This window comes from Tachyglossus aculeatus, chromosome X2 (genome assembly GCF_015852505.1).
Source record: "Tachyglossus aculeatus isolate mTacAcu1 chromosome X2, mTacAcu1.pri, whole genome shotgun sequence".
Lineage (NCBI taxonomy): Eukaryota > Metazoa > Chordata > Mammalia > Monotremata > Tachyglossidae > Tachyglossus > Tachyglossus aculeatus.
The window spans coordinates 31,024,617-31,038,845 of record NC_052100.1 but is presented as its reverse complement, the minus strand read 5'-3'; the positions used below and the strand labels follow the sequence as shown (position 1 = coordinate 31,038,845).

The following is a 14,229-nucleotide window of genomic DNA, read 5'->3' as shown; positions in this document are numbered from 1 at the left end:
ACATGCCGCTCAGAGAGGGAGAATTTCAGCCATGGCAAGTCCCACCCAGCCAGCCCTCCGCCTCCGGGGGACTGCAGCAGTGGGGGTGTGAGGCTGTGTGGTCCCTAGGATCAGGGCTGGGGGAAGGGCAGGCCGGCCACCTCTACCTTCCTGAGGATCCCCGGGAGGGGGGCCTGGAGTTGCCTGGTCCTCCTCAGGAGGGTCCCCGTCTCTTTCACCCAACCCCACCACCACCAAAAATATGCCCCTCTCTCATTCATTCATTCATTCATTCATTCAGTCGTATTTATTGAGTGCTTACTGTGTGCAGAGCACTGTACTAAGCGCTTGGGAAGTACAAGCTACCCTCTATGAAGAGTCAAATCAGTCAGTGTTATTTCAGTGCTTACTATGTGCCGAGCACTGTTCTAAGAGTACAATACAGAAGAATTAGCAGACACGTTCACCACTCGTAATGAGCTTACAGTCTAGAGGGAGAGACAGGCATTAATATGAACTAATAAGTCATTTATAATAAATAATTTAAAGATATGTGCAAAAGTGCTTTGGGGGTGGGGTGAATATCAACTGTCCAAAGGCATGGATCCAAGTGTGTGGATGATGCAGAAGGGAAAGTGAACAAGGGAAAAGAGGCCTTAATCAGGGAAGGCCTAGTGGAGAAGATGTGACCTTAATGGTGCTTTGAAGTTGGAGAGAGTAGTGGTCTGGTGTATACGGAGAGGGAGGGAGTTCCAGGCTAGGGGGAGGGTGTGGAAAAGGGGTTGGTGGTGAGATAGACAAGATCGGGGCACAGCGAGTAAGCTGGTGCCAGAGGAGCGGTGTGGGCTGGGCTGGAGTAGGAGATTAGTGAGGTCAGGTAGGATAGGGTGACCTGATTGAGTGCTTTAAAGCCAATGGTAAGGAGTTTCTGTTTGATGGGCAGCCATTGGAGGGTCTTGAGGAGTGAGGAGTCACAGACTCAGCGTGGCATAGTGGATAAAGCACAGGCATGGGAGTCAGAAGATCATGGGTTCTAATCCTAGCTCTGCTGTCTGCTGTGTGACGTTGGGCAAGTCACTTCACTTCTCTGTACCTCAGTTCCCTCATCTGTAAAATGGAGATTGAGACTGTGAGCCCCATGTGGGACAGGGACTGTGTCCAATGCGATTTGCTTGTATCCTCCCCAGAGCTGGCACATGGTAAATGCTTAAGATATGCCCTAATTATTATTATTATGGACTGAACATCAGCATTTTGTCACTCTGTGTGTGCTCCTGGAACCCCAAGCCAGTAGCGGCCCACTACCATGTGGCTATCCCAGACCGCGGCATGTTTCCAGATGAGGCCTTCTACTGGCGCTGTTTTCTCGGCTCCAAGAGAAGCTACCAGGTCCCTCGAGTGGGCCTTGGAGCAGCCAGTGGTTCTGGTTCCTAAGATGCCAACCCGGGCTCCAGAAGCCTACTCTGCATCAGGCCCGGCACCAGGTTCCTCCCGATCAGGAGGGCAACCTTAGCTAGGATTGCTCCCATGGCCATCCAGGAAAGGGAGAGAAACTGAAGGGCAGAGCACAGTTCTCGATGCCTGCAGTGTGCTGAGCACTGAACTTGGTGCCTACAATGATGCTGAGCACTGTACCGGGTGCTGCTTAGAGGTAAATGGCGTGCTCGCTGTCTTCGGGGGAAGGGGGTGCTAGACTTGTGTGGGAAAACACCTGTGCATAGTGTTTCTGGCCCAGTAGAGAAGCAGAAGCCTCTTCAAACATGGCTGAGATGCCCACCAACCTGGTGTGGCGCCTTGGCAGTTGGGCCCCTCTCTATTGCACTCACATTCAATCAGCTTGACCCTTCTCTGCCACACCTCACTCATCTCCCTCTACAATCCAGCCCACACACTCCACTCCTCTAGCACCAACCTTCTCCTTGTGCCTCTATTTCGTATCCCTAACACAAACCCCTTGCCCATGACTTCCCTCTGTCCTGGATTCCCACGCCCTTCGTATATGACAGACCACCACTCTTCCCACCTTCAAAGCTGTCCTAAAGTCACATCTCCAAGAGGCCTTCCCCAACTAAGCCCTCATCCCCCCCATTCACCCTCCCTTCTGCATCATCGATGCACTTGGGTGTGTACATATTTATTATGGTTGTACATATTTATTACTCTACTTATTTATTTATTTATTTTACTTGTACATATCTATCCTATTTATTTTATTTTGTTAGTATGTTTGGTTTTGCTCTCTGTCTCCCCCTTTTAGACTGTGAGCCCACTGTTGGGTAGGGACTGTCTCTATATGTTGCCAATTTGTACTTTCCAAGCGCTGAGTACAGTGCTCTGCACATAGTAAGCGCTCAATAAATACGATTGATTGATTGATTGATTGATTGTCCCTTAAGCACTCTGATACTCACCCCACCCTGAAGCCCTACAGCACTTGTGTCCATGTCCTTTTACTCTGCCCCTTTTCCTATCTATAATTTATTTTGATGCTGTCTTCCCCTCTAAGATTGTAAGCTCTTTGAAAGCAGGGTCACGTCTACCCACTCCATTGTATTGTACGCTCCCAAGCAATTAGTACTGTGCTCTATACTCAGTAAATACCCTTGATTGATGGATTGGTAATATGCTACTCCCTGGCGGCCCGGAGGTGGCTGTCTGTAGAGTCCAGTGGCCTGGAGGCAAGGGACTCCCAGGTGCCAGAGCACATCTGGGGATGAGGGAATAAGCCAGTGTCCATCTTCCCCAGAGAAAAACTGGCCAGAGCAGGTCTGTGGCTGCAGCTGATGGCCATTCACCTTTCCACCCTGCTCCGTGACTACTCTGCAATGCTCCACGTGACTTGCAACCTTGCTGTCTTCCAAACCTTCAGTCTCTCCCATGGGGCCTCCAGATTCACCCAGGGTCTCCTTTCCAAGACCTTCTTCCAAAGTCTCCCCTCACCAGGGTCTTGCTAAAAATCAATGCTTTCCACACGTTCCACCCAAACCCATGCGGGACTTCAAGCTGCATTTTTTTTTTTCCCTGCAAAAGTCAGAAATAGATTGCAACTTCGTAGAAAACTTCTTAGGGGTTGGGAGAAGCTCCTTTTGGAACAAATGCCCTTCTTTGTGGCTTACAAATAACTTTATTCATTAGAACAAAGCACAACTGTTGCGAAAATATTAGTATGCACATGCTCTGAGGTTTGGTTAACGCATTGACTTTAGCTACAGTAGGGCCATTGTCCCCGTTCATGTATATTAGTGCAGAGAATCCACCACGCTGCGAGCAATCTGAATCCGTGATTGTTGCCACTGCTGCTGCTCCTGAGATCTTTTTGCAGTGTATTATGTTTCCCCTGCTGTCCACCCCGGTGAGAGCCCGAAAGCATAAACTCACCTTCCCCAAACCGTATTTAGTTGACGATGATCCCGTCCTCGACTGACACCTCAGCAGGATTTAGCCCTGGAAGGGGAGAGGGCTGTAACATCAACAACCCCAGGTGGCCTTTGTAGAGGAGCGGGTGACCCGTGAGACCTACTGCTTCCCCTCCTGTTCTAGGCTGGAACTGGTTTGGTCTCCCTGCTTTTCTGTGCCGGGGACTAACCACGGGCTTGAATTAATCCCTAGAGCTTCAAGCCACCGCCATGCTTCTTCACTCACCTGCTCGTGGCCGGCTCGCGGATGGCCATCAGAGTCGCTGGGCCCAGGCCTAATGCCGGGAGGGAGCATGACGGTGTCTTGAGAAGTTGAACCTCTCTTCCCATTCTGTTCCTTTGGCACACCACCTCTCCACCCAGAGGGAGGGGGGAGCATGCGGAATCGGGTACCGTGGGAAGCCACGTTGCCAGACACAGTGGCACACCCCGTGTGAGTTGGGAAACTCCTTGGATGAGCGAGTGCTTCATGCTTGGGGAGTCATCAGGAGAGTCTAGGAGGGAGATGGAAGACGTGGGGGTGTTGCGTGGCCTTCGCTGGTTTCCTGGAGGGAAAGTCAGGGCTGGAGAGAGGAGAGTTAGAAGGGTTAAAAGTTATGGTCCATCTCTAACCAAGAGGGCGGCCACCTGAGGGGAGGACCAGCCCTTGGACAGATGTCCTAGTGCCACTGTTGGGCTGGGTAGGGTGGCCAATCAGTCAGTCGATCATATTTATTGAATGCTTACTGTGTGCAGAGCACTGTACTAAGCACTTGGGAGAGTACACTATAACAATAAACATTCCCTGACATGCTGCCCATGATATGGTGTGCTGACCTCAGAGTTTAAATGTAAGAAAAAGGTTCAGGCAGGGCTGTGCCCCCTTGAAACCAATCAGTCAGTGGTGTTTATTTATTGAGCACTTGCTGCCTGCGGAGCACCAGGCCCTCTAAAGGACCCTGCGGGTTCAGCTCCCAATTTGGTGAATCGAATCCCAACCTTAAAATCTTCCTCCGACTCTCCTTAAATGCTGGGAAACATTCCTGGTGAGGCCACGGTGAGACGACTTGTGCCAGAGGATCCGGCCATGAGCCACGCCGCACCGACATGACCCAGTGTCCGGCCTCGCCACCGCCTCCCGTCAGGGACATAGTCTAATAGTCACCTTGCAACCCAAATGATACTTGGTTTTGTCAAATTTACATTCTCATCATTTGTCCCAAGGGGAAGGAAAAGACAGTCCATTGGCTGGCCTCTTCTGCAGGCCAGCTCAGTCTGTGAGTCTCTCCGGAGAGAGGTCGGTGTCCACTCTTTCTTCTGTAAGTTCGCCAAGTGCTCAAAAAGCACCAGGTACAAATTCTGCACGCACCAGGTTCTCAGCTCATTGTCCTACACATAGAAGATACTCAGGATAATGCCCTGCATGCAGTAAGTGCTCATAACAATGCTCTGCATGCAGCAAGTGCCCAGTACAGTGCTCTGCACGGTGTAAGTGTTCACTAAATGCTTTGGATGATGGTGATTTATTTACCAAGTTGCCTTACCTGCACACATGTGAGGCATGTCCAACATCTCATTATCCCAGTTTGATCTCTGGGGGTGGATGGGAACCACCCTGGGGGTGTTGGGGGACCTAGGCATGGGAAGAGGTGACCCAGGGGGCGAGGGGGGAAGGGTCCGGGGGGCAGGTGGGGAAGAGCCTGGGGTCCAGGATGGCTGAGGCAGGAAGGAAGGCCTGGGCGGGTTCCCCAAGGTTGGTCCAGGTGTTCCCAGATGGGAGGGCTGATTCCAGCAGCCCAACAACCATTCCGGGGGGTCTCTCTGGTCTCGGCCAGAGCCAGGGGCCCAATGCGGGAGGGAGCCAGCCTGCCCTGTTCCAGTGGCCCGGCCTCTGGGTGGACCGGGGCCGGGCCACTCGGGGCCTAGGCAGGCAAAGAAGGGCCCCTTTGTCCGGCCCTGTTTGTCCCGGCCTGAATTCCTCTCTCTCTCACATCGCTGTTGTTTGCAGGAGAGGCAGATGTGAACCAGAACAATGAGCTGGGCCGACCCCCCCGCAAGGGCCCAGCGGTGACTGCCTCCACGGGGGCCGCCGAGCCCCAGGGCGGCTGGCCCAAGGCCAGCCCAGCTGACCCGGGGGGCCGCCCCCACTTGGTCCGCCTCTTTTCCCGAGACGCCCCGGGCCGGGAGGACAACACCTTCAAAGAGCGGCCCTCGGAGTCAGACGAGCTGCAGCCCATCCGGGAAGACGGCGGAGCGACAGCCCCAGCCGCCGACGCAGAGATGATGGCATCCCAGAAGCGATCCTCGCAGCGGCACGGCTCCAAGTACCTGGCCACGGCCAGCGGCCTGGACCACGGTCGCCACGGCTACCGCCCCCGGCACCGGGACACGGGCTTCCTCGACTCACTGGGCCGCTTCTTTGGCGGGGACAGGTCCGTGCCCCGGAGAGGCTCGGGCAAGGTGAGTGCGGACGATTAGCCGGCCTCGGCCGAGAGGGCAGAGGCGAGGACCGCAGCCAGGACCGCGGCGAGCCCGCCCCCGCCCTGCACGAGAGCGGCTGCTGCGGGACCGGCCCCAGAGGCTCTGCCCGTGGTCCACCCCGGACACGCCTACTCTCCCGGTCGGCGGGTGGGGCCACTGGCGAAGTCTGACCTGGCCCGGACTAACTGACCCTGGGGGCTCTCACTGAACTCTCCCCCCCCCCCCTCCTAATTTATGATGATCTCCTCCTTGTGATCCTTTGCGGTCTACACTGCAGGCTGCCATGGGGCTGTACAGAAATGGCAAGCGGAGATCATAGAGTGGAGGGTCACCCTGACTGAAGCTCACCTCCCACTTGCCGGTCCTCACTGGGCTCGGGGTCTTCGGCAGGGGGCAGTGGGGTCGGTGGTCAGGTGGCAGCTGTACATAGAAAGTGAGATTTTACTCTCCGGTTCTCTGGCTGTTGGATCTTCTGAGGTCCCACAAGCATTTAGAAGAGTGAATGTTCCCTATGTGACTCTGTGTGTCTATGAAGGTTTGGTTTAGCACAGCCACAATGCAATGCACTGCACAACTGTCAGCTCAGGCATCTGTGCCCACCCTTGCCTGTGATCTCTGAGCATCCCAGGGACTGGAGGTGGCTGGGTGCTGGGAGCGGGCAGCACCCAGGGAGCTCGGTGTCCCCGAAACAAGTTCCACCCCATTTCTGGGTCTCCACCTGTTGAGGGTGAGATAGGGGGTGGGGGGCACTAGCAGCAAGTTAAGGGTCAATGGAGTTTGGCGTTGCTCCTGCTCTGGCCACAGGCCACTGGCTACCTGGAGGTCTGCAGTGTTCAGGGGTCAAGGTGGGCCAAGTGGGCAGCAAGTAGTCAGTAGTCTGGCAGCCTGGTACTGGAAAGAATGAGGCAAACCCCATCTCTGGGGAGCTGATTCTGGCAAAGATGGGGTGGTGCCAGGCTGGACAGTACCAGGGTCCTCTATAGTCTGAGTGGAGTGGTGGTGAGGATTTGGGTCAGACCCCTATACTCCCTCTCTGGAGTGGCTGCATCCTGGTCCACCTCGTTCCAGCCAAGCCGCCTCCATCCTTGCCCACCCTGCCTCTTCCATCCTCTCCCCACCTGTCCCCACCCCCCAGCCCCATGCTGCCTCAGGGGGACTGTGGCCCCTCGCTGCCCTGGTGTAGCTGGGATCTGGCCCCTGACCTCCAGCCGGAACACAGGGCAGAAGGAGGCACCCTGAACTGACTGGCTGGAGGGAATGACTTCTCCAGAGAATGAGGCTGCGGGAGCTGCTCAGGCAGGGTGGGGAGGGGCAGGGCTGAGGGGTGGAAATAAAGCTGGACCAGGTTGCTGGAAAGAGAGAGTCGTCATCCCAGTGGTGTGGAGGTTGGGGGATGGTCCCTCCCATTCCCATCACCCGAGCCAAAGCCCACTTGGCATCTGATGCAGTAGACCCAAGCAAGACGAGGCCCTGGGCCCTGGGCCCCAGGCAGTGGACACTTCCATCTCTCAGTAGCGGGACAAACCTGGATTGGTGTCCGTTGTGGGGGAAGGGGATCCGGGCTGGGCTTCGCCATGAGGAGAGCGTCTCCTGGAATGTTCTCCCCTCCTATTCATTTAATCATATTTATTGAGTGCTTCCTGTGTGCCAAGCACTGTACTAAGTGCTTGGGAGAGTAGTGTAACAATAAACAGCTCCCCCAGCAGAGAGAAACGTCACCTTAATCAATCAACTATTCTGAGTGCAGGGGACTGGGAGGAGGACACTGAAGCCTTTGCTTGGTCCTGAGCTCTGTAGAGAGCACGCGGTAAATACAGGTCCCGTTGAACCCCAGGTGTCGAGTAGCATTTTAGGGCCTGCCCTCTCCCGGCGCCGTGGCCACAGCTGCAGAATTTCTCTATCACTCATCGGGCCGTGGGTCTGGTCTGAGCAGCCGAGCTGTCCCTGAACTTGGAAATTGACCCCTGGAACTCACTGTGGCCAACATCTCCCTCACGAGCTTCGGCCCAAGCGGCTCCTTTCCTCCCGGCATCATGAACTCTGCAGTGCCGCAGCAGAGGTCCGTGCCCAATGGGGGGGTCTTGGCTAGTGGCTGCCAGTTCTTTGGGCAGCAAGGGTGGGCAGCCCCAGGCCAGGAGGTGGTCCTTCCCTCCGTTGGCCTCAGTACCCTGTCGGCCCTGTGCGTGGGTCCTGCCTGGATTGAGCGATACTTGCACTGGTCCTTGGTAGTCTCTGGGTGAATGGATCTGGTGGAGACACTTCAAAGCACAAATTCCACTGCCCCGGGGATGGGGGTGCCCCCCTCCAGGATCATTTTGGGGATTTCCTGGGATCAGATTTGTCCCAAGGCCACACTGGGCCAGCCACGACCGAAAGCAGAGGCCTCTCAGGACCCAAGCCCCTTGACCACTGGGTGCCAGAAGAGGCGGTGGTTGGAGTGGACTCCTAGGTCACTGTGTTGACCATGTTGTGAGAGCCCTGCTTCTGGTTTGTGTTGGGAAATGGTTCTGGCCTTGTGGTGGGTGGAGCACCTGGGACTCTGTTCTCATGTGGTTTTTCCTCCTTGAAGCTTCTGCATTTCTCTCCCCATTAAACAGTTTAACAGACCCCCGTGGTGTACTAATTACTGACCTCCTGTCCGACCGTCTCTCCCCACGGCTCTCACACCGGAAGGCCGATGCTCTGTCCTTTGACCTCCATGGCCCCCCACTCTCCATCTCGGCCTCCAAAAATCACATCCTCCCAGGTTGATTTTCAGGATTGCTAATGAAGGGGGGGCAGTGGGTATTCATGGCAAGGAATCCGGTGAAAATGTAGCCGAGTGGTTGGTTACTTCACGAGCTTCAGGGCTGCTCAAGCCAGACTGGTGACAGCTAGTGATGTTCTCTGAGACGGACAGAGCCGGCCCCAGCCCATACACACAGAAGACCATTTGAGGCCCTGGGTGGGTGGGCTGTGGTCTTTCATTGGCCTCTCCCTTTGATCCAGAACCACCCAGCCCTGCCCGATGCCCTGATTCCCCAAGGATTCTCCTGGAGAGCCAGGGCTGGCTATGAGCTGATCAGTGGCACCATGAGACTGACACACTGACAATACTGTTAGATTGGGTGACTGCACCATGTGACTGGGCAGTGGTAGCGTACGATTGGATGTTGTTATTGTATGACTGATGGATGGCATCAGATAATTGGGTGATGATGGTATCGTATGATTGAATTGTATGATTGGACTATCGTTCCAGGTAATAATAATTGTATTTAAGTGCTTAATATGTGCCCGTCATTGTACTAAGGGCTGGGATAGATAGAAGACAATCAGACCAGGCACAGTCCCCATCCCACATGGGGACTCATTTTCCAGAGAAGTCCCATTCTAATCTCCCTTTTACACCGCTTTGAGGAAGCAACATGACCTAGTGAAAAGAGCAAGGGCATGGGAGTCAGAGGATGTGGGTTCTAATTACAGTTCTGCCACGTCTGCTGTATAACCTTCAGCAAATCACTTCACTTCTTTGTGCCTCAGTTACCTCATATATTAAATGGGGATTAAGACTCAGCCCCATGTGGAACAGGGACTGTGCCCTACCTGAATGCCTTGTATCTTCCCCAGCACTTAGAATAGTGCTTGGCACCTAGCACTTAACAAATACCACTATTAGTATTATTGTTGTTGTTGTTATTACTACTGCTTTTGAATGATTGGGTGATGGTGTTGTATGAACGGGAAGATAATACCATTTCACTGGGTGATAGGGTCATATGATTGGACATCAGTCCATATCACTGAGTTATGGCACCATACAATTGTGGGACTGGCGGGTGGGAGCTGGCCTTCCCCAGGAGCATTCCATCCCTGCAGGAGCCATTCTCACCTGGACACACCATGGCAGCGTAGCCAGGTATGTGGAAAACCTTCCCAACCAAGCCCTCGGTGGGAATATAACATGGTCATACCCAGCCCCCCGGCCCCCTGAAGTCACCCGGCGGGCCCCTGACAGGTGGGCCTGAAACCAACCTCATTTCCCGACCTCCATATCCAAGGAAAGGAGCAAGGCGAGGTGCCAGTTGGCTGGTGGAGTGTGTGTTGTTGGGACATCCTTGAGGTGGGGCTCATCTGCTCCTGCCCTGGCAGCTGGGGTCCCGAGGCTAAGGGCAGGCATCTCGGTGCATGGCACTTGGCCAATTGTGAAAATGTTCTCTGGTTCCTTCAGATTTAAACTGGAGCCTCCTCCTTTCTCCTCCTCTTTCTCCTGCTTTTTTTCCTCCTCCTCTTCTTCCTCCTTCTCTTTCTTCTCCTCTTCCTCCATTGTACTCGATGGGGCTACCCCATCCAGGGAGCAGTGTGGGCACAGTTCCTGGTCCACGAGTGGGCAGTGGCAATGAACTGGCCATTGTTTACAGGGAAAAGTTTCAGCAATGCTCTAACCATGTGGCTTTTATTAATTAACAATAATAACTCTAATAATCATGATACTTATCCAACGCTGGGGTAGATAAAGAAGACCTGATCGGACACAGTCCCTGGTGTACCCAGGGTTCCCAGCCTAAGAGGGAGGGAGAAAAGAGATCTGATCCCCACTTTACAGAGGAGGAAACTGAAGCTCAGAGAGGGTAAGCGACTAGCTCAGGGTCAAGAAGCAGGCCCATGGTGGACCTGCGACTTGACCCGGCTTTTCTGACTCCCCGTTGCCCTGTTTCAGCGCTTAGAACAGAGCTTTGCACATAGTAAGCACTTAATAAATGCCATTATTATTATTACTCAGCCATGCTGTCCCTCAGAAAGCAGAAACGGACTAGGTTTGCTAAGTGACTTCCTAAGCCAATGCCCTCTCTGGTTCCCTGCCACTGCCACTTCCCTCATGGCTAAGCCCATACCAGAGCAGGATTTTGGCCTTGCTGGGTTTGTGACCAGCACCCTCTAGACTGACCGTCTCCATGGCTCTCAGCTCGCTCTTTTCCCCTCTTCCTGTCAAAGCTTTTCTCCTTGGTTCCCCAGTTCCCTCACTCTAACAACCTTCTCTCTCAGCTCCAGCTGAGTGGGATGGGCAGCCCGACCCCGGCTCCAGGCCCAGTCCCAACCCCTGGGGCGGAGCTCAGTCTTATCCTCCTTGCCCCATGTCAGCTCACCCCTCCTCCCTACCCCAGGTCTAGGTCTGCTGCCCCTTGAATCTGGGGCCCAGGGAATAGAGGGCTTTGTGACCTCTCAGGGAATGCCTACAATGGGCGAGGTACCCCGAGCATGTATGTGGCTGGATAGGTTGATACAGGACTTAGAGTCCCGGCTGTCGCGCGCACACACACACACACACACGGTCAGCCAGTCCCCAGCTTTGCAGCCCTACATATTTACTCCATTTCCCTTTTGCTGATCCCATTTTTTAGTCACAGTGGTGCCTTCATGGCTCTCCTCCCCAAGATCGGTACTATCACAGCCCTGGTACCAGGGTTACAACTGGGCCCAGTTAGTCTTTCTTCCTGGATCTTTCCTGCTTGGAAGAGCCCAGGAGACGCCAAAGAGCCTGGCTTGGTGGATAAAGCACCGGCCTGGGAGTCAGGAGGACCTGAGTTGTAATCCCAGCTCTGCCACTTGTCTGCTGTGTGACCTTGGGCAAGTCACTTTACATCTCTGTGCCTCAGTTACGTCCTCTGTAAAACGGGGATTGAGACTGAGCCCTACTTGGGAAAAGGACTGGGTCCAACCTGATTTGCTTGTATCTACTCCACTATGTGCCTGGCACGTAGTAAGTGCTTAGAGAAGCAGCGTGGCTCAGAGGAAAGAGCCCGGGCTTGGGAGACAGAGGTCATGGGTTCAAATCCCGGCTCTGCCAACTGTCAGCGGTGTGACTTTGGGCAAAATCACTTCACTTCTCTGCGCCTCAGTTGCCTCATCTGTAAAAGGGGGAGTAAGACCGTGAACCCACATGGGACAACACATCACCTTGTATCCACCCCAGCGCGTAGAACAGTGCTTTGCACATAGTAAGCGCTTAACAAATCCCATCATTATTTTTATTTATTTAACAAAAATCATTATCATTATTATTATTATTATTATCATTATGACAGTGAGCCACATGTGGGGCAGGGACTGTGCCAACCAGATTACCTTGTATCTACCCCAGTGCTTAGAACAGTACTTGGCACATAGTAAGCGCTTAACAAATACGATTATTTATTATTATTATTATTATTATTATTATTATTATTATTATTATTATTATTATTATTGAGGAAATAGAGCAATGAGCCCCATTCTCCTCTCACGCTTGAGCCCACCGATAATGCCTGCATTGTAAGGCCTCAAGGGAGGGGCAGCGACTCTCTCCGGTCACCAGGGGGCAGTGTGGTACAGGGCTGCGCCGTGCTGCCCCCTGGTGGACGAGTAAGCCACTGCCCCTCCCCGAGGGCCTTGACCCGTGGCGGGCAGCCCAGCAGCTGGTCCCGTCAATCAATCAATCAATCGTATTTATTGAGCGCTTACTGTGTGCAGAGCACTGTACTAAGCGCTTGGGAAGTACAAGTCGGCAACACAGAGTGACAGTCCCTACCCAACAGCGGGCTCACAGTCTAGAAGGTCCACTTCTGCTGTGCCCGGCTCGGCCCAGACGGGTGCTAGCGTGGTCCGGCACAGCCTAGGACGGGATGCTTTTCCCCGAGTTCTGGCCCAGTGGATCTGGCCGGTCCCGAGCACCCAGCCGCCCCAGCTGGCGGCGGATCCCGTCTCTCTACTCCTGAAAGAGGTGGGTGGACAAGGCAAGAGGGGGGCAAGAGGAAAAGCAGCTGCCCTGCTGCTCCTGGAGACTGCCCGCTGACAGGAGCTGGAGCCAGAGCTGCACCTGGGGGTCAGTGAATAATGATGATGATTTTGGTACTATGTGCCAGGCACTGTACTAAGCGCCGGGGTGAGCAAATGAGGTTGGACAGTCCCAGTCCCATGTGGGCTCACAGTCTCAATCCCCAATTTACAGATGAGGTAACTGGGACCCAGAGAAGTAAAGTGACTTGCCCAAGGTCACACAGCAGACAGGTGGCAGAGGTGGGATTAGAACACATGACTTTGTGACTCCCAGGACTGCGCTCTATCCACTACTCCATTGCTGGCCGGAGGGAGCTCGGAGGGGCTCAGAGGGTTGGATCCGGGACTAGCAACCCCTTTCTCTCTGAAAGCGGCCTTCCCCCTGTGAAGCCGCCAATCTTGGTGCCATCAGCTGCTTGCCATCCTATCAATCAGTGGTATTTTTTGAGTTCTTACTGTGTGCAGAGCACTGTACTAAACGCTTGGGAAAGGACAAAACAACATATTTAGCAGATACGTTCCCTGCCCAAGACAAGCTTTCAGTCCAGAGGACGGCCTAATGAGCAGCCCGAGTGGAACAGGTCTCCGACACCATGCCAACCCAGGCCCCTCACCACATCGACCCCAGCATAAAGGCCCCTTTCACCCCATGGGACCTGGGTAGGCCGCAGGTCCTGGACTTGGGGTGCTTGAAGTGGTCTGGGTTGGGTGGGTATCGACCAAGCGGCCAACACTTGGTATGGGTGCATGGCAGAGGCAGTGCGGGAGCATGTGCAGGGAGGAATCCCACTTCTGGCCTCTTGTAACTGCTCCAGGGGCTCTCTTGGTTTGCGTTTCTTATTCCCCACTGGGCCGGGGGTCTGATCCGATGCAGGTGGCTCTGCTCTGAGCCTGGGGATGGGGTGTCGCCTGAATGTTCCCAGGCCCCAAGATGCAGGAGTCTCCTCTATCCCCCACAAAGCCCACTCAGGGGGAGTGAGGGACCGTGAGGCATCCTGTCCGTGGCCTGGCTGGCCGGAGCCAGTTCTTGCTCAGGTACCTTCCAGTTGCAGATGGGAAATATGGTCTGCGGATCTCTGTCCATGCAGGGGCTGGAAGGGTGGGCGCTGGATCCTGGAGAGCTGGCCTTGGTCCAGACCCGCCTGGTCACTGCTGGGTGGCAGCAGCCCACAGCGGGCATCTTGCTGCTTGTCTTGGAGATGTAAAAACAAACAATGACCTCCCCACCCATCCCCACCCCCTCTACACTAGCCCTCTGTGATCACTGCCTCAATCTCCTCTAAAGTAGTATGGTCACACTGACTGGGCAGTCATCAGGTGCCCTGCCAACCAGGAACTTATGGGGAGCTCACTGACCGCTCAGTCTGTTCGTCAAAATGAGTCCTGTGGGCAACTGCAGTTAAGTCTCTGCAGAAGGAAGGCAGCAGTGAGGAACTGTGTGCTGTGCACGTGGTAAGCACTTGATGAATACACTGATTGAATAATCATAATAATTTTATTAATAGAATTTATTAAGCACTTACTATGTGCAAAGCACTGTTCTAAGCGCTGGGGAGGTTACAAGGTGATCAGGTTGTCC

General features: G+C 54.2%; 1 protein-coding gene across 1 annotated transcript in view; it reads left to right on the top strand.

Moving 5' to 3' along the window:
• The window catches only part of LOC119949201 (myelin basic protein), a 49,620-nt gene that overhangs the window by 27,759 nt on the left and 7,632 nt on the right, over positions 1 to 14,229 (top strand). The window contains exon 4 of the mRNA XM_038770751.1: positions 5,383 to 5,834. Coding sequence (XP_038626679.1) covers positions 5,383 to 5,834 — 452 coding nt within the window. The remainder of the gene's footprint in view (positions 1 to 5,382; positions 5,835 to 14,229) is intronic.